Consider the following 20,407-nt stretch of genomic DNA (forward strand, 5'->3'; position numbering starts at 1 on the left):
GCAGATTTCAAAACTTTAACGGCAAAGTTCCTAACGCCCAAGAAGCGCAAAGTGTTTGCGTGTGGAGGGGCCGCGTCTTGCGCCGCGCAAATGCCATTGAACTTAGCAAATTCTCATCGAAAGATGTGAAATGGCATCGACCAGAAAGCGTCGCCGTTCGCCGCGGATCTCCACGCCACCGCGAATCCGCGCTCCGGCTCCGGCTTTGGCGGGCATCGACGCGGCACCGCGAACAAATAAACAAACAAATGAGCAAACACACGCGGAGCGGGCGGACCAGACGGTGGTGTTAATAAAAACGGTAAACGCCAACACAGGCACGCACACGGGCAGGAGAATGAACCGTGGCCGTGGCGGGAGCGCAATTATGGATGCAGCCGGCCGCCGAAGGTGCATATGTGCATCGCGTAAGACAATCGAGCTCTGCCCGGCTCGGCTCGGTGCGGTCTGGGTCTGGCGACCATCAAGGGTTGACAGTGACAGTGACAGCGCCCGTGTATGTGTGTAGGTGTGCCATCTTTTCGCCCACTGCTGGATAAACACACAACAATCAACCCCGATGGGTGGTGGGTGCGATATGTCTGTGCACCTCGCTGCGCTGTGCGCAAGCAGCGGAAACTGCGCGCCAAAGGACGTTGTCGCATCTTGGAGGGCGGCCGTTGGCCGACGCCGTTGTTTGCGCTATTGTGCGCCGAAAGTGTGCACAGCGAGTCGGCTTCGGGTCTTTCTCCTCGGGCAAGGCTTCGAAGAGTGTCCTGTCATCCGGAAGGTAGCCAGTGGCCCTCACCGGGGTCCAATGCACCCACATCCACATTCCAGAATCGGCTTGCAGTTTAACAATATACTGTTCGGGAATAGAATTAGGAAAATGAATTAAATTAATTTTAAAACCATAACACATCAAATTGCAAGAAGAATTGAATGAGATGGGAATGTTTGTTCCTGGGAACACTATAGAATTTTGGGATCATTGAACTGAAGCTTTTATTGATAATTGGACGGCACCAAAGAAAAAGGACTGATCGTTGAGGTAGGAAAAACGTTGAAGTGATCATCATAGACCCTTGATACAGGGTCAGCATTTGGTTATAAAAAAAACAGCTGAATATTTTTCGATGCTTGGAATTTTATTTGAAAAGTTAATTCTTGTAATTGTTTTATGTAAAACAATGTTTTTGAAATGTTTACCACGATTGGCTTGGCACTGGTTCATTTGGTCGACCTATTTTTGAGTACATTACAGATTGTATCTGGTCCTATTTCGTCAATAGCAACTTGAATTTGCCTCTTGAGGTTGTCAATAGTTGTTGTTGTGGTTCGCCAAGGTTTGTTCGCTTAACATAAATATCGATTGTGACTGTCGTTGTATGGCACGTAGTGCCGTCCGGTTGAAACCAAATGCCGTTCAAGTTCTCAGCTTCAATTACACCGAAGAACCAGTCAGCCACAATTCCGCACCAAACTCGTTGTGGATGCATTGGCTTCTCTTGCACGGTGTGTGGATTTTCCGAACCAAAACACTCCTTATTAACATAGCCACAGAGGTGGAAATGATCTTCAACGAAATGTGCTTTTGACAAATTATTCGACGACCTACCACTTTGGAAATAATTTTTTTATCTTTCCAAATTTTCTGCCACCGAAATTGTATTTTATACATAAACTTTAAGAACCTTTTACCCTTTCAAATAAATGCTTCAGCATCGAAAAATATTCAGCCATTATTTTATTTCAACCAAATGAAAAAAGAACGATAGTTAACAACAAAGAACATCGTTGAAACAGGAGAAACATTGAAGTTTTTTCTTTCTTTTGTATTATGGAGGCTTTGAGCTATAATGGTCTAACATTCATCTTCAATTTCAGTTAAATGTCTGCCATTTTCAAAACTGGTTCGATGAACAACATAACAACGTGTTAAAATTATTAGTGACCTGTATTCCTCTGAAAACCATCAGTCGATCGAAGAGCGGGCATTACATCCAGAAAAGAGTATTGTATGGTGACTAATTTAGCCTATTTTTATTCGAAAACGACGAAGGGAGGATCACTACCGTCAATTCCGAGCGATACCACCTCGATGATAACAACCCTTTTGGCCTGTAATTGAAGATATGGACTTAGAAGGCAGGTGGTTTCAGCAAGCCACACAATCTCTTGCGCGAGAACTAATTAATAATTTCGCGTTTTGGTGACGTCAATTGGCCACCAAGATCACGCGATTTGACACCGTCCGTTTTGGAGCATTCGAAGAATAACATTCGCTCGATTTAATGCCGAGGTACCGTTCCGGAAATGTGCAAAAAAGATAACTGAAAATTATCTTTTTAGAATCGACTGTGGCCAAAGGGTCCGAGGCGGTCATCTGGACGATACTGATGATGGCAAAGTACAAACTTTGAGGTAGAAGGAAGACTTAATTTAATCGCAGGGAATTTAATCGTTTCTTCCAAACGGTTTCGGTTTCATCACAAACGATCGCACGATCGAATTTCCATTACCCAATTCTGTCACGCATTTTAAATCTAGGAATTGGGTTTGATCTGGGCTTTACAGTTCTAGTTGAGCGGCGGTTGAGAAGGAAATGGGACTTTTCGCGAGTGTGCCCCTAGCCCCATTGAAGACGCTGAAACATCAGACGCTCACGCTCGGCCCGTTACGCCAAACGGAAAGCGTGGCGCATCGAAGCGAACATATGCACTTTCCAAATGCACCCAGCCAAACGCTATAGTGGTCAGCTTGAGCCAGCAATTGAGCCCCCGCACGTGAAGCTTTACGGAGGCGCCGATTGCGGATTGCGCAAACACCGGGCCAGGTTGTGTCACACGCGTGTGACGCTCGCTGACGTGGGCCGCAATATGGTCCGCAGAAATTTCCGCATCTCGGCCAGGCTTGGGCCCGCGAAAGTGCACCGGCGAGCGGTCGAGGTGGAACCCCTTTATGGTTGCCACGCCGGACAGTCGATCACTCCTGCGGATCATTTTCGTAAGGCACTTTGATGATCGGATCGGTCTTTAGACTCTTTGGGCAGGGACTCCGTCTTGCCTTTGACTTGCGTTTTTACCCTGCTTTAATTCGATTCGTCGCGTGTCGCAAGCGCCCCGTGACCGATCAAAGGATTAGATCGATCCGATCCGCGTTTTTTTTTCTCTCGTTTTAATTTTCTGCCCGCATTTGTTCGAGTTCGAATTTTTGCTTCCATTTCACTTTCGCTCCAATTGAAACTTACGGTTGGCCTCACATTGGCCGATTTGTTTATTCACAGCCCACACCCTCCGCACAGCTCTGTCAATCAAAGGTGGGGCCGCGGGGGGGGATGTTAAAAAACAGAAATGTCAATTAAAATGGCGATCGAGTGCGACCGATCGCGAAATGGCAATTTCCGACGCACAGAAATTACACTTCACTGTCACTGTCCGGCCCATCCATCGGGCGTGCAATTTATGGCGCGTGCAGTTGTCACGGCGTGGTCACGACGCACGCGCGTGCGTGCTGAGGTTATGATGGCCGGGGGCGGGGATGAACTAGATTTTGTGACACGCGACACCGGACCGGACGGCTCGTGTGACGCAACGGCCGATAAGTGGATCAAATCGGGGCTCTTTCGGTGCGCTTCTGCTTTTGTAATTGGCACGTGCGGCGTTACGATCGTGAGCGTGACCGAAGCAGGATCCCGAATGGACGATGAATGACATGAATCGGAATGAATTAACCTTCCCGACCGGCCCGGTGGGGCCCGGCTTATGCGTGTCAGGTGCGATTAGAAAGAGACGGGACTCGAACGCGGACGACGACTCGAATCGATTTACATTCGCTTTTGGGGTCCCGAAATTGGGCCGCTCGATTTGTAGGGTGGCCTGCAAGTGAGCGATCCGCCGTGACGCAATCAAGTTTCCCAAGGGATGACCGAGTGCGACAGCCGGTGTCGATCAGCAGGGCAAACACCTTCCTTCGCGGTGTCCTAATCACCTACTTTTGATGTCGTTAGAGTTGGTTACATATTGCCATTACCCAACATCGGGTATCGACATATTGCCCATCATTATAACGCTTCTACCTATCTTCATGGGAGGAAAGCTTAGAGAAATACATGGTTGATAAAAGTTTTGGAATTATGATCAGATTATCAGATGGTAAGCTCTGGAGTAGAAGTCACAAGGATCCTGTACTTCAAACAGACCCTGGCCTGTGCTGATGTAATAGACATGCCGGACCGTTCCGTATAGAAAAAAAGGTTAAGTTGCCGTTAAAGGGACCTTTGTTTCGCAAACTCTTAGTACAACGTGATCTAACGGACTGTGAGTTCGGCACCGCGATCGGCTTTCTGTGGCCCTTTTTTCAGAAACATCTCTTCATAAATCACCCCAAACGGAACGGACAGGGGGCCGGCTCGGAAGCCGACCGTTCTTCGGCGGATGATAGACGGAGCACGCCAGGCTACGCATGGGGCAGATCCTCCGGGCCGGCCACGAAGGCTCCCCGCATGGGCCGGCAAACGAATTAACGATTATCGATCGATCGATCTCTCGATCAGACGCGGGGTGGGGGGCAAAAAGAAAGTTTCCTCGGCGGGCGGGTCCTGTCCTGGCGGGCTCTCTCGCTAAATCGAATTCGCCCGGGACTTCGAGCAGCCAACCCGGTCGGGGCTGCTGCCATTTGCTTATCGTCCACCGGACCGGACTGGAAGCCGCCCTCCGGCCGGGGCGGGACTGCGGCGAAAGCTGGCTCCAAATAAACAGATGGGGAGACCGAGATATTATAATTATCATTGTATAAGAGTCTTGGTCCGGTCCGGGAACCGGTCCTGATCGTCGATCACGCCTGGATCCTGGACAGCCGCCTGGACGGCGGGCCCGCCGTTGTCGGACATGAATCAGTGACAAGTGGCGCCAAGAGTCCCGTCCCGTGGCGCGACCTCTGGCTGCGAGATGGAGCGTTACACAGAAGCCAACATGGACCTCGGGCCGCCCGGCAATGATCATGCTGCTGCCGCCGCGGCTGATGATGATGATGCTGATGGTTGATGAAATTAAACCGTAAATCAATGGCGTTAATGATACGAGGGGCTTATTAAGGGCTGTCGCTTTATTGCATGCCGTTTTATCGTTCTCCTCGCCCTGGGTTGGTGGTGGGAGGGACCCCTTTCACCTTCGCGCCGAAGTGCGTTCATACCTTTCACTCCCCGGTGGGACCCGGGCCGCCAATGCATCTGGAGTCGTCGTCGGGTCCGGCCGGAGTTTTATCCGGCCGTAAAATCTTGGGCGGATTGCAAATTTGCATTGGGAACCAGCCCCTCCCTTCGCGGTTCTAGCAGACCCCGGGAAGAGAGAGAGAGAGAGAGGGGATCGAGAGAGCCACGCACTCCACAAGGCGATCGAGGATCTGCGAGGGGTCCCGATGGGGATGGGGAGGGGTGATCAATTTATTGGCGATTATCCAATCATGTCTTGATCGGACCATGTCCGTGACTATGTTTCCACAGCCCCAGCTCCAGACTCCCTTCCGCTGGATGCGTTTTGCTGTTTTTTTCGGACCATTTCTTTTCGCTTTTGGGACCCCCGGCTGAACGCGGAGCATGATTTCACTCTCGTTTCCAGTGGGACGCAATGGAACGTGATGTCTCCGTGGGTTTTGTGTGTCTCTTTGGTGGGGCAGGTTAGCTCTGGAGCAATACCCGGAAGCGCATTAAACTTGGTTTCTGTTGGTGGCTGTGCGTTTTGTCGGCATTTAAGTGGATTTTCTAAGCAGGACCCTCAGAAACGAAGATCCCAGTCAGAGAACGTAAACTTAAGCTAACTAAAAGTAACTTAAATTAAAATATTACTTTCACGAAGAAGTTACGGGGATGGATTAATGTTTCAAAATGATTCCATCCCAACATTTGTTAGGTTGGCGTTGGTCCCCAATCACGACGTTGCCTTTTAATTATGATATTAAATGCCACCGGTTTAATGAAAGACACATTCAACGGCCATTTGAGGCAAGATAAAGCCGTTAGAAAGAGAGGCCGGAATCAGGAATCAGGAATCAACGAATAAGAAATGCAAGTCAACGGTCTTGTGGCTCGTAAAATCCAAAACTTATTCGATTGCTCCCGGCCGGGCCCTAACCTTGAACAACCGAGCCCATTCCTTGCCAGCCCGATTTTATCCTGAGCCGGTCGGTGGTTCTCAATTAAAATCACTCTCTCTCTCACTCTAAAAAAGCTGCCTTAACGAGCCCCAGGCCGGGATTCATAACGCTTCGCAGGACGAAGGATTGTGCCATCACAACAATAACACGGCCTGACTGAAAGGATGGCTTCGGAGGACGCCGAAATCGCCTATTCAGCGGCAGGACGGAGGACGTTCCTTGGTTTCTGTTTTTTTTTTCCATCCGTGATGGTTCTTCTTCGCCTGCTTTTTATGCTCTCCTTTATGCGCCCCGGGTCCCGGGAGACCCCTTAATATCTTGCACATGTTGAAATTCCCACGCATCGCTCGGCCGCCGCCGCCGCATACAGATGCGCGGCGGGCGTCATGGGCAAGTGCGGCTGGTGGTGAGGGGAAGAGCGTTTTCATTTGAAGCCGAACATGTGGCCGTCCCGGAACGTAAGATTTTCCTCGGGTCCTCTTCCCGGGATTGCTCATCTCTCTCTTTTGGGTGCATTCGGTGCAGCTGTAACGGGTCGAGGAGGTCGAAGGAAGGATACTTGCGCGAAGGTTCAACGTCGTTGGTAAGCCTCGCCAATCAGCGACGGCCAGCAACCGTCAGCCATCAGTCCTTGACTCTGCACCAGGACCAAAGGACCACGGTTTTGCGGACATCATTTCCGGCATCGCTCGACAATTGATTTACATCCTGTTGATAAAATAAAACAATGAATCAAAATGGATGAGGAAGGTTTGAACATTTTGTAAAGTTTGATAATAAATCTAAAAATACTCCGTGAGACAATAAGTAGTTAAGCTATCACTTTTCAACCATAGACTCCCCGACTCAACACATGATATATTAATCCGTGCACTGCACTGGCCCCCCGCGCGGCATGTCAACCTGATGCAACCGATGCCACCGACCGGCATACGAAAGGCATCCCGAGAGGGAAGCGTCATCGGTTCCCACGGCGCGATACAAAAACAGATGTTTATTTCATCTTCGCGCCGTCGGCTGTCGGCGCGCACCACTTCATAACTGACACCGGTCGCCCCACTCGGACCCGTAGACAGTGATAAACCAATCAGCTCCTAATTAGAAAGCATAAGCGTTCCGTTTTTTTTTCCCGGCGAACCCGAAGTGCCGGTGCGCTCCCGAAAAGGGGTCGCCCTCGGCCTTTATTTTTAGCAGATGACACTATCGCCGGAGTTGCCGACGGTAGCATCCGGGCCGGGCCGAAGCCGCGACCGATTGGTCTCGTACTTGTGTCGCCCACGCCCACAGCCGGTTGCATGGCGCATGCCCACCACTTGGCCCAAACGAAAGACTTCAACGGCCGGTAGAGCGCGTGAAACGACATTAGGAGGACACTTCCGAAGTTGCATCCATTATTGTTGTGTTTTTTGGGAAAAGGTCAATAACTGATGTGCCCGGGGCCACTCTCTGGGGGCCGAGTGTTGGCGTTGTTTTAGCTCAGGCCTCAGCCACACCTCAGTAGTCGTCGGGTTCGTCGCTTCTGCGTTCGTTCAGGCCACGGATCGGTCTTGTGTAAACAATTCCGATTTCGGGCTGGCAAATTTCATTGTCCACGATTTTCACTTACCGATAAAGCGCGGGTGACGGGAGCGCATGTTCCTTTAGTTCCTTTCGCTTCTCAAGTCACCCGCGGCTCCGGCACTGAGTTTTTTTTTTGGTGCTTCATCTCCTTGGCCCCTCATTACGCGATGTCGTAACACTCCGGCGGGCACTCTGTCGAGGGGGTAATTTGTGCTTCTTTTTGTCTTGATTAACCTTTTCGGTTTGGCACTTTTCGGTACAAAACGGTCCGTCCGTAAACGGTCTTTCACTTTTGCGGTAGCAGGCCCCCAATCTCTGTTAATGCGAGGCCGGCCGGCCGGCCGGGCGCGTAAGGAGAGCAGCAATCATCATCACATATTCAAATTGAATTCACTTTCTGGCCGAGAAGACGCGCGGTGGAAGGTGTTTTATGTGGCGAAATTTAGATACGGCAAAAGGGTGGCTTAATGGTGTGAAAATGGCCGCTAGCTGTCTGGCATTGCCGTGAATCCGATTAGTGTTCCGGATTTTGGAACTAGCGATTACGTGATTCCCAACAAGTCAAACTTCAAACTGAAAGTTGTAAACATTTAGTAAAAACTTTGACATTAACGAAATGGGACGCTGTGGCGCTTGCAGAAAATTGGGAAATATTGAAAACTAATTGCCAAAGTGGTGGGTTTTCAACTCAAAGTCGTGCAAGAGAAGCCAATGAATCCCCAAAAGGGAGTCACTCTTTGACTCACTCTTGTACGAGTGATTCGTTTGACAGAGATTTATTTAAATAACTGACTGGTTTGGGTAGAATGGAACTCGATGGTCCCCTTGGTAATTCTCTTTTGTGGTTAGACTACAGAAAGATTGCGTTCGTCTTTGACTCATCTTAGCCTTTTTGCTTCAAGATCCAGTGATTGTTCCTGATCAACAGTAACGGCAATGTTGAATGCCCAGTTTAGAAGATAGGAAGGTAACATATCGTTCAATAAGTCCTGGGACTATTGTAGAGATGGCGCTAATAATGCCATTTATATACCAAGGTTCAAAAGTACCAACCTTCACATAAGATGTGTCAAAATTTGATGTAATTCGAAATATAACCAAGAAAGCCGGATCTGGCCCCCAGCGACTACTGGCTCTTTGCGGATTTCAAAAAGATGCTCCAGGAAAAAAGTGATCCAGTGATCGCTGCTACTGATTTTTGATTGCTACTCATTTTGAGTCAAAAGACAAATCGTTCTACAAACCAGCAACTGAAAAGTCACAGAAGCGTTCGAATGATTGTATTACACTTGAAGGAGATTATTTTGATGAATAATGAAGAATTTGCACGATAAAATGTTGTTGTCATAGTTAGTCCCGGGACCATTAATGAGTATTGAACTGACTGACTGACCGAGAACCATGTGTCAATGGTTCGAACCGCTCCCGAATAGTCTCTTCTAGCCGTCCCTTTCGTGCCTTTGCATGTTTCGAGGCCATTTGGCCAGCAAAACGCCCGATGCATGTTTCCGAGAACGCTTGCGCCTTTTTCGCCCGATGCCCACCGATGCTCCCACATCTGCCCGGTTGCGGTCCCCGGATAAAGACCCCGGAGCAACCCCGAAAGGCAATGCGCAAAAATTTGCATCCCACATATGGTTCCAATATGTTGGCCACCCCGGGGGTGCCCGGGTTGCCTGCCAAAAATTCTCTTCTCTCGCCCGGCCGGTCGGTCGCTGTGTTCCCATTTATGACAGAAAATTTAGCATAAACCGGAAAAAGGGCATCAGACGGCGAAGGCCAGACCATCCCAGTGCGAGAGCATAAAAACTGGAACTCCGCCGGGCCGAAACATAAACACAGCCCGAAAACCCGAACCCCGAATTATGGAGGAAGAACCGACCGCCGGGGAGATCCGCCGCCAAACAGTGTGATCATTCTTCGGGCCCGGGGGAACAAAAACTGACGCCAGGAAATTGCAAATTACACATGCACAGCACACCACCGGCGGGTTTTTCGGTGTCGATTTGGACGCTCTCTGCTCCGGGCGTCAGGCCCGCTGCTGCGGGTGCGCCTATTGGTCCCCTGGTTCGGGCTGCTGGAAGGCCCGAGACTTAACCGTTTTATCTCCTCCGAACATCATCACCATAAATCTTGGTGCCAGAACATAGAAAGCCTCTTTACGGGCCCCCGGCTTCGTTCCGGCGTCTGGCGCGATGGTTCCATACGGTTCCCTCGCAGGGGTCTACCCCCGGAGATCCTGTCCCGGCGTTAATAATTTTCTCCTTTTTTTCGCTCGTTTTTTTTGGTCAGCAGATTTTCGGAACAGTGGTCGAGACGGCGAGTGGGTCAGTCGGTTCTTATCGAAGGTCACAGATCGCACAGGCGGAAGGTTTCGGATTTCTTCCTTTGACCCCCGCCAGGCGAAGGTCAGCGGCGACCATAATTTACCGGCGTCAGTCAGTCCGTGGGCTCCCGCGAGAAGTGTGCGCTGCGGTCACGCCGGTCGTTCCGTAGGGTACCTGGGCTACACGAGGTTCGCTGAGGGCTTCGCCATCGTACGCACCCTTTTCTTTACTCCCCGGAACCGGAAGTGACTTCTCGACAGCCCTCGGTTGCGGTTAAGGTTCTTGGCTGCCTGAAGGAATTGGCTGCCTTTGGATCGAAATGCACTTTGAAAGTAGTTCTCCGTCGATCAAGATACGATGCGATTCCTGCGAGTGTCCTTAAGGTGGAAAATGAACTCACAATTCACTTGAGAAGAGGAAAAGTATTGAACATAGAAGCAGCGAAAGAGCGAAGATAAATGAGTTTACACAATTCCACTACAAATGACCCCATATGGACCGAATTTTTAAAACAAATCATAAACACCGCACTTCACTCCCCACGGCGGCTCCGGACGATTATCACCGCTAAGCACCGAGGCTGTTTGTAAACATATTTACAGGCCCGCTCCGCTCCCGGAATGCTGGCCTCTCGGCTTGCGGCTCCCTCGAAGACCCGAAGACCCGTTGGAAGGAATTTTCCACGTTACCATTTTCCCATGAATGGTGTTCCCGCGCTCCCGGTTGCTGGAAAATCCTTTTCCCAACCGAGCAGCGACTCGAACACGTGGTCGTGGCCGAGGCCTCCTGCAAAGTTTCTGGTGCACCGTTTCTGGTGGCCCGGGGCCCTTTGCGTAGCGACAAGTCGCAGAGTATTTTTAGCTGATCGCGTCAGTGATGGGCCCCTGATCGACCCGTAAGGCCCGCGAAGAAAAGGAAAAACAAAATGGTAAGGGGGAAACACATTCGCCGAGAGGCCCATAACGATCGCACTTCTGAAGCTGAGCATCCGTCCCGTAGCGTAAGTGAATGCGTATGTTTCGCGGAGGACCCCATGCGGCGGTTCACGCGGGACACGAAAAAAAACGAACCCGGACCCTAAAAGGCCTCCACTAATTTATTGCGAGAGTAATTATTGGCCGGATGTTGGCACTTGTGCCTGTGCGTGCGCTTCTTATGTCAAGGTTGGTCTGTGTTTCGTTTTTGTCCGCGCGGATGAATGGGAATCCCGGTGGCGGGTAAAAAGCCACCGGCGTGCGGAACCGACGCGAAAGGAGCAAAGGCGGGAACGATCGGGTGAGTAATTTGTTCTCAGCTCAGTTAGGTCACAGCATTCGGGAAATTTGGTCAACCATCAGACCGCGCCAGTCGGATCTATTAGCTTCTCTATTCGACAATCCTTGGCTAATATTTATTTGGCTATTTATTATGTAAATTGGCCATATTACTGGGTGATCCTGTAGATCCTAGCTTAGATCCTAGAGTAGATCCTAGAGTAGAATAAAATAGGATCGAATTGACGTCGATCAGGACGCCAGGATGCGTCTATACACCTAAAAGAAATAGTGCTGGAGGTCTCAGTAAGGACCAGAGCGTCGTAGAGCGACTATGCGAGTGATCGATCGATCAAAATTTACATAAATTCTATAAATTCTGTAAAAAATAAACATATTCTGCTCCGAACATGATTAGCATAACTCATTCAGCTTAAGAGAGCAAACCTCTTACAATATGATAAAAGCACTGAAAAGGGCAATGTTTTCGAGCGGGATCAAGTTGTGAACTTAAAGTCTGTTAAGAAGGTGATCAGTAACGATCTCAGACTCAAATAGGGTAGAGTCCGTAGCCGGTCAAATAATCTTTCTGTTCATTGGTTATCGAGATCGGTTTAATTTTTCGTTCAAAATTTATACACATCCTATCAATTCTGTAACAAATAAAGCTAATCGGCTCGGAAATGATCGCAAAAAAAACTCAACCCTGTTGGTCCTTCCGTAAGTGCCGAAAGACTGGGCCCCAAAGGGCCCAAGAAACAGATGACATCTGTTTAGGATCGAGCACTTTCATGCGGCCTCGTCAAGGGGCCATCTGAAGCCGCCTGAAGCTGGAATGGAGCGTTGCCGCGCAATTGCGATCATAATCACCTCGCGGGACCTACGGAGTAGGAGGAAACCACTTTCGCCTCCAGGCGGGTGAGCGAGCATCTGACTCATCGCATCGCCGGCATCACCGGGGCATCACATAAACGTGCTCGTTTGGCGCACGCGGCTCGAGCGCTGTTGCACTTTCAATCAAACACATCATTCGCCCCCGGGCGGCCCCCGAGGGCGGGTGAGTTAAATGAAATAAAAACTAACATTCAACGTGGCGCAGATATTAGCCTCCCGCTCGCCGTCGTCGTCGTCGTCGTCGTCGAGATCGCATCGCGTCGTGATGAAGTTAATAAACTCATTCGCCCGCGGTTCCCGGTTCCCCATAATGGGCCCCGGCCAGTGCCAATTGCGGTGCTTTTGCAGCCACGAGAAATCCGCGGAAAATGGGGTACGCCCGGCCGCTGACAGACTGAGGGCGATGAGGAAAGCAATCAACGCGGAAAGTGAATGTCGCAGCGCATCGCAGAACCCCGCCCGATCTTCGCCCGATTCTTGGTGATGATTCAGGTCAATCAAAAGGGACCGGGACTTTCGTAACACACCCGGATCGTCACAACCGCAGACGCAATCCCACGCAACACGCGGGATGAAGATTTCAGCGCATTGTCATGCAAACGGCGCTCGCTCGTCTACTTTTATCCTTTTTCCGAATAAAAATAAAAAGAACCCAGGGTTTTACCGAGTGGCCGCGCCGCACCGCCGCACCGCGTTTCACTCTCGATGAATACCCATTCGCTTTGATGCTAACGGGCTTATGATGGCCGGGCGGAGGGGCGCATCGTAAAAGGAGAGCATAAAAGATGGCTGGATCATGAATATGGATTGTGAACATTCAAATCGACGCTCGTTGGCCTACGGCCTAGGGTCCGTCTTGGCCGGTGTTTACATCGGTTTCTTACATCGGAACACAGCTCGGGTTGGCTCGTCTTATGCTGTTCGGGGTGGAGTGAAGTTAATCACTTTTCGAATTAGTACCGATGCATGGCTTGTCACTTCGACTATATCTCTGTATGTAAGGATGCTCCAACTAGTGTTTGGATTCCGAAGATGGGGCGTAAAATATCGATTGTGGCTGTCGCTGTATGGCACGTAGCGCCGTCCTATTGAAACCAAATGTCGTCCATGCTTTCAGCTTCGAATACACCGGAGAACCTATTCACCTATTTTTTGGAGAATAAAAGATAAAAATCCGCACTAAACAACCACTCGTTGTAGGGGTGTCTTGGCTTCTCTTGCACGACGTGAGTTCTGTTTGTGTTTCAACCTTTCGAAATTTTTGCCAATTTTCTGTAAGGAGTTCCATTTCGTAAATGTCAAAGTTGTTTCTGACGGTACACAATTTGCAGAATGCATTGTTTCGCCTTGCCGCTTTCGAGCCTACAGGTAGGGAAGGCTATTTGAAGGTCCTTATTAGTGACGAATTCAATTCTAGCTCAGATTCTAGGATCGCATAGCAAAAAGAGATTTTCTAGATTCTTATTGCATACCTTTAGGCGTTTTTGAGTCGAGTAGTGCCTTTTGGGATATGTTCCCCTGTGAAGTGTGTAGCATTTTGTCGGAGGAACTAACTCAAAGAGTACTCTTTTCATGCAATCCGTTGCACTTGGTTTCCGAATCCCATAAACGGTTAACCGAACAAACTGCTACACTGTGGCCAAACTACCCGAAAGCCAAGTGCCCGCGTGTGTGGTATCCTCACTTCCGTGGCCAGTTCCCCTGGGCAAAGTTGCTCCACTCGCCCGGGTGCAGTGCAGAATGTTTCGCCAACCAACAATCGCCGCTATTCATTTAGCGGACCACAACGGTGAACCCGCCGGCCTTCTGACCGCCGGCCCGCTGTGTGCGAAAAGTCGGAAACTGCAACTATTTACGTTTCGTGCGCAGAAATGTGAGCCAAACAAAAGCACGGCCGGGCGTAATCGGACCCACCACCAACGACGACGACGACGACCGATCGGGAGGCGAACGGAAAATTCAAAAATCGAAACAAAGTCGCGGATCGGACGCGAACGTGTTTCGCGAGGTTGTTTTTTTTTCGGGCGTCCCCCGGCGATTCGATGCGCATCGTTCGGTCCTCGGTTTATGCTGCGGTCAACCCCAGAGCCCCCCTCGGCCGTGTTGCTGTTGGGTAATCAAACACGTTTTTGTTTTTTCGGGAGCACACAACACTCTTCACGCGCATGCGCACCGCGTGCATGTTTATGTGGCGGCTGCTGTCCGCAGTGGACGCAGCACTAAGCGCGACATTGTACGCGGACCACATGAAAGAAACATAAAATTGAAAATTGTTTTGCTTCGGTCCGGGCCAGACGAGAGCACCGAGATATGTTCGCCTTGGCTGTTGGCCGCGGGTTGACCGCGGTCATAGCGGTTTCGTCGTTATGACATCTTGGCCGGGCCGCGTCTGGGACCAACGTCTGGGCTTCCTCGAAAATTCGTGCCGATCGTTATCCGCATACAAATGATGCAATGGGTCGGCGACGGTGGCAGCAGCCGGTTGGGCTGCCCTTGAGGTTTTCGTTAAACTCCGTTGTCCCGTCCGTTTTCCGTTGGGTGTGGTTCGTTTGGATTCTGCTCCAGGGTTGTCGGCAAACTGGGGAACCTTTCTGCGATGCGATCGCCACAACGAGGAGATAAGATTTTGTCCAGTCCAGGTTCCCTGTTCCCCGTTTGCTTCTGAGATGAAGTTTGGTACTAAAAAGGACTGAGTGCAGACTAAACAATGTAGCGTTCCGTTTAAAAGAAAGAAAGGGCAATAAATGTGGGACGATTCGATCTACCAAGTGTTGCAATTAAAGAAGCTTCTAATTTTCTTTCGAGGACTACGTTCTAGGACAGCCGTTTGGAAGCCCTCACATTATTTGTTTTAAATTGTATCTTGTCGACTCGAGTGAGACTGAGATAAACAAAACCTCGAGTGAACCGAATTAATCCCAAAAACATTGTTTCCAACTGGCGTTCGAATGTGGCCATGTGGAAGACGCTCTCCACTGCGTACGGCCATTACCCCGACAGAAAACATAACCACAGCCACTTGAAAGATATGCTGTAAAAGCAATTAAAATTATCATAACCATTTACACTCTAACCGCACACAATGTAGCAATAAATTTCGATCACCAATTCGAAGTTGGGACGCGCGGCGAGAGCCGAACTCCGATTCAGAGCGCGCCTCCGAATTGAGCTGTCGAAACAGTGCGCTACATTGTAACCCGAACACAGGCCAGACCCATTGTCGACCGTGTTTCTTATTGATAAACAATAGATCAATTGAAATTTATGGCCACGCGGACCGTGGTGGCCAGCGCCTGATAAAGAAGAGTCCGCTTCCGTGAAAAAAAGAAAGAAAAAGGAGCAGACAACAGACCGTTTTCCAGTTCCATTTCTTGTGCCCGGCCGATGATTAATCAATCGCGCGCGTCATTTCTCTGGCGCACGTGTCCCGTAATGCGCTATTCATGCGCGCCTCGCGGGAGATGCTGTCGTAGGAAGTTGGTGGCGATTGGCAGCCGTTATCGGTGGAGGTTATCAGCAGCGTTTGAGGCCCGGAATTGAAAGGGTCACGCTGGCTGGAGCGCTGGTTGTGGCTACATTTCACAACAACGCTGAAGGAAGTGCGAGCGTGCCCAACTGTTTGGCTGCCATGTGTCGATCAAGGCGAGGATCCTTGTTGCGGTGAGGTCTCGGCCATGCGGAACTTCAAACGGAAAATAGATGGAGTTGAATAGATGGCGCGATGTTGAAAGCCTAACACAGACTGTGGTCTTGTCCAATAGATTGTCTCTTTTTAAGTTCTTGTTTTAAATAATTCTCCTTTTTTCCGGAGCACTGAAAGGAATCTACATTCTACGAATGAATACTCGGCCAAGGGGGATCAGTTTCTACTTCATGCAAAGCTCAGCAATCCCAAGTGGGTTATACTAGGTTGTTCCATAAGTTTTGCGGTTCAATACTATATGACGCAGTTACTAGCCCAATTTGTTTTTAATATGTTGATATCATTCTCTCTTCACTCTCCATATCATTCATGCTTTTTTACACACCATTTAGTATCGACATGTCACAGTATTTTTTTACAATATTTTTTTGCTAAGAATCGGGCAGAGATTGATTGTTTTTATTTTTGGAGGGTTTAAAATCAAACGAAATTTATGAACAAATATCAAAAGTATATAAGAACTCTTCGCCTTCAAATAGGTAGAGTAAAAAGACGGGTTGCCTAAGTTAGACGTGATCGTACAGGTTTTAAAGACGATTCACGTGAAGTACGTCCAAAAGTAACAGCACCTGAAATCGTAGGAAAAATACAGGATATCGTATTGGAAAATCGTCGAGTGACTCGAGGACGTCGAGAGATTTAATAGAGAGATCCCTAGGCATCTCATTGTGAAACGAATTTTGTTTGTGGCTTATTTGCAAACCTACTAAAACAATAAATTCTGAATATTATTCTAACCTTTTAGAGCAGCTGAAGAAGTTCGGAAAATTCGTAAAAAAGACACGGTTTGCAGGAGAAAAAATCCTTTTCCTCCAGGACAATAGAACGACCTTTTAACAATGGCAAAAATCCATTAATCGAATTTTTGGATTATCCACCATATTCACCAGATTTGGCCCTTAGTGACTTCCATCTGTTTCCAGACCTTGAAAAATTCAAGCGTGGAGTACGTTTTTAATCAATAATTAGAGTTGTGGAAGCGAATTTTGCAGTCTTTATACTTCAGGGGTTGGATTCATAAGTCGGATTCTCGCTGGAACATGTGTATTGCTGTTCAAAGAGACCACTATCAAACCGTAAAATTGTGAACCACAAAACTTATTGAACAGCCTGGTAGAGTTGGACACGAACGGAGCTGCACCATGCGCACTGGCACCGGGGCACTTGTTGTTTACCCCGCCTGGTTGACTGCACTCCATTTGTTTATCGTCTCACTTTGCGCCGCTTGAGTGATTTAGTTTAGGCCTCGGGCCAACATTGTTGCCACCACGGGGGCCCCAGTAGGGGGAGCGAAAGCGAAAAAAACGCGTCCTCTCATCTGGAGCAATCGATTCGCCGCCGCGCACCGATGGTGGTGTCATAATTCTAATTGACGGGGCGACCTCTGGCGGCTCCAGTCTGGCACCGCGATGTGGGTTACACAAATAGTGCCTGCCGCTGCCTGTACCACCGTTAATGGCTTCGTCAGCTGATCATGATTAGTGGCCCCAGGAAGTTGACTATCGGCCGCTCCGGGACAGGAGTTGGTGTGTGCTCAGACAACGACGACGACGACGACATGGCGAGTGAAAGCGAACCTCTTCACAGAGAGTGTGTAGGCTGATAAGAACCGATAGGGCACAGGTTGGTCCGGGAAGACCGAACCAGAGCCCCTCCAGAATGAGGACAACCTATGACCACGCGAGTCGGAACACCGACCTATCGGTTCGCTATCGCGGACCCTCGAGACAATTGATTGATAAGACCCGCGATCCTGCTGATGGCATTGTTTCCCATTTATGACCTATCCAATTCGTAATACGTACTGATCGCGATAAGACTTGCAAATAAATAAACGATTTTATTACATGAAAACAAATCCAAGAGCCGGGATCTCAGTCGTAGAGCACTTCGACCGAGTTCTTGCTGCCACCGAGCACGATACCGTCCCGCTTGTAGAACTCGATCCGGGCCTGCCGGATCGACATCTTGGTCGTTTCCGGGAGCTTCCGGTAGAGGGCGTACGCGACGACCAGCATCGGGATGCCCGCCACCAGCAGCGTTCCCCCGTACCGGGCCTGATTGGTAAAGTTCCAGTCGAAGGTGATGGCGAAGATGATCACGTGCAGGACCTGCTCCAACGCCTGGACCGCCACGATCGAGAGCGACTTTTTGCGCGTGTTGAACGCTTCCGAGCACAGGACATCGGGCACGAACGTGAGCCCCAGTGAGGCACCTACTTCGCAGGCGAAGAAAATGGCCATCCCCACAACGGTGAGCAGCTGATCGGTTGCCAGGTAGGCGATGGCCATCGCAATCATCGCGATGGCGGTGGAAACGCACGAAACCACTATCAGTGCCCGTCGACCGACGAGGTCGACCGCGAAGATACCGGCCAGCCCGATGCACGATCGGATCGACAGCAGGACGACGGTGGCGATGCTGAAGCTGTCCGCGTCGAGCTCTCGGTCGATGGTGCGTACCTTGATTGAGTTGACGGCGTAGTTGAACGACAGCACGGACGCTACCTTGGCCATCGCCAGGAGCACCAGTGGCCGTAGGTTGCCATCCCGGAAGATGGACGTCGACGTGAGTTCGTCCTCCGAGAGCATCGTCTTGATCTCGGTCAGCTCGTTCCGTATCTGCCACGTCTCGCTCGACTCGTTCCGCAGCTTCATCATGCTCCGGATCGCGTCAGCATCGCACTTCCGCTGCACCAGGAACACGGGTGACTCGTAGCACACGAAGTAGTTCAGGAGCGCGGCCGTCAGCATGTAGCACAGCCCCACGATGCCGATCAGCCGGTAAGCGTCGAGCGGTTCCGTGTCGACCGTGAAGAGTACGGCACCGAGCAGCACACCGCAGACCATGCAAAAGTTCACCGCGGCCATAATGACTCCGCGCAGCTCTTTGAGCAAGATTTCCCCACCGTGGACCAGCACCAGCGGCAGGGCCAGTCCGTGGGCGAGCCCGGCCAGACACCGGGCGACGGTGATCGCGTACAGGTCGTGCGGAACCGCCGTCGCCACGATACTCGCCACGGTCACGAGCGTAATCATGACGTACTGCGGAACACGGAGTGGAGATCGAGGAGATCGAGTGATCCTTAGCACCAGGCGGTGGAGTGGGTTCGGTTTGACTTACATTGATCTGTCGCTTGGGGTACCGCTCGAGCAGGAAGTATGCGGCCAGCAGCCCAACGACGGCGGTGGCATGGAACAGTAGCAGCGTGGCCATGACGGCCGATTTCGAGTGCCCGAACGCCCATTCCTGACGCCGGTAGCTTGGGTAGAGCGTGGCCGCCAGATACGAGGACGTGGTCAGTAACGTCAGTATCCCTGTCGAACGGAAGAAAGACAGATTCCCCGCAGTCGCAGGCGGTTAACTAGGGATCTCAGTGTTTGGAACTGCCGATTACTTGACTTTTGTCAAACGTCAAACATCATTCTTCATTCTTGCCCTTGCATTCTGGAATTTAATTTCCAAAGCGGTGAGTCTTCAACACGGAGTCGTGCAAAAGAAACCAAGACCGCTCAGCGGTTGTTGTCCAACAAGAAGAAGAGAAAAATCTTCATTCTGACGTTCAGGACAAACTTTGACATTTACGTAACGGGAATTGGGAAAAATTGAAAGCCTGTTTCCAAAAACGTGAGTCTTTCACTCAAGCTGAAGTCGAGCAAGAGAAGCCAATACACTCAAAGCGAGTGCGCTGTTTAGTGTCAATTTTTCTGCGAAAATGAAGAAGGAACTAGAAGGACCCCACCCTATAGAACTCACGCGGTTGTTTGTAAACAACCGTCGTGATCTTTGGACAGCGCTAGGGGTTAGTCAGAGACATACTAAAAGTGCGACGACGACGACGTACGTAATCATCTCGCCTCGTGTTGGCCAAACACGAGCCAAACGAACCATGGACCTAGTGCTGTAAATATCAGTGCGACCCGGGAAGGGAACAATCCTATCGGCTGCCCACGCAGGAAGTGTGATAACTGCCGTTTGCTGCTGCGATAACCACACTCTCCAAACGATAGCGACACTCTCCTTGCAACAAACTCCTCCGGACCACTTGAAGTCGATCGGGCGCTTATCTCGTCGTACGAGCTCTGCCAGACTTAGAGGGCTAAGGGGTTTGCATCTAGACCGCGACACACACCTGAGCCGAGCGCGTTGCTCTGGGGTTTGTTTTTCTGGTTCATTTCCATCCATTCGGTGCAACCCATCCTGCAGCTCCCTGGGATGGCGCGTCTGGAAGAACTATCGAAGAACGCGAAGTCACGTCAATCACACTTTCTACACTCTGCGTCGTAGTATCTGGTTATCTGCGCCGTCCGGACGCTGGCTGTTTCCCGTAGGCCAGCCCGATTGACACTGAACGGCGACGCGCCATTGTTTACGATACTCTTTCGGCCCGTGACACGACGACGCCGAGCGTGCGTTATCATGCTGTGACTAATTGAATCGTGGCCGCCTCGGGGACCACGTACAAAATTTTTGCACTCATTCATCGCCCGGCCCAAAAATATGATATGAACTCCCGAGTCCGGGCCGATGATAAGCGC

The 20,407-nt window shown here is 50.2% G+C and overlaps 1 protein-coding gene across 1 annotated transcript; it reads right to left on the reverse strand.

Moving 5' to 3' along the window:
• Positions 1–17,743: 17,743 nt before the first annotated feature.
• On the reverse strand, positions 17,744–20,068 carry LOC131205342 (uncharacterized). The gene is made up of 3 exons (XM_058197408.1): positions 20,002–20,068; positions 18,993–19,186; positions 17,744–18,913 (listed from the first exon to the last, which is right to left on the reverse strand). Exons 1-3 carry the CDS (start codon positions 20,066–20,068, stop codon positions 17,744–17,746), a joined length of 1,431 nt encoding a protein of 476 aa, XP_058053391.1.
• Positions 20,069–20,407: the final 339 nt, after the last annotated feature.

This window comes from Anopheles bellator, chromosome 1, assembly GCF_943735745.2.
Source record: "Anopheles bellator chromosome 1, idAnoBellAS_SP24_06.2, whole genome shotgun sequence".
Classification (NCBI taxonomy): Eukaryota; Metazoa; Arthropoda; class Insecta; order Diptera; family Culicidae; genus Anopheles; species Anopheles bellator.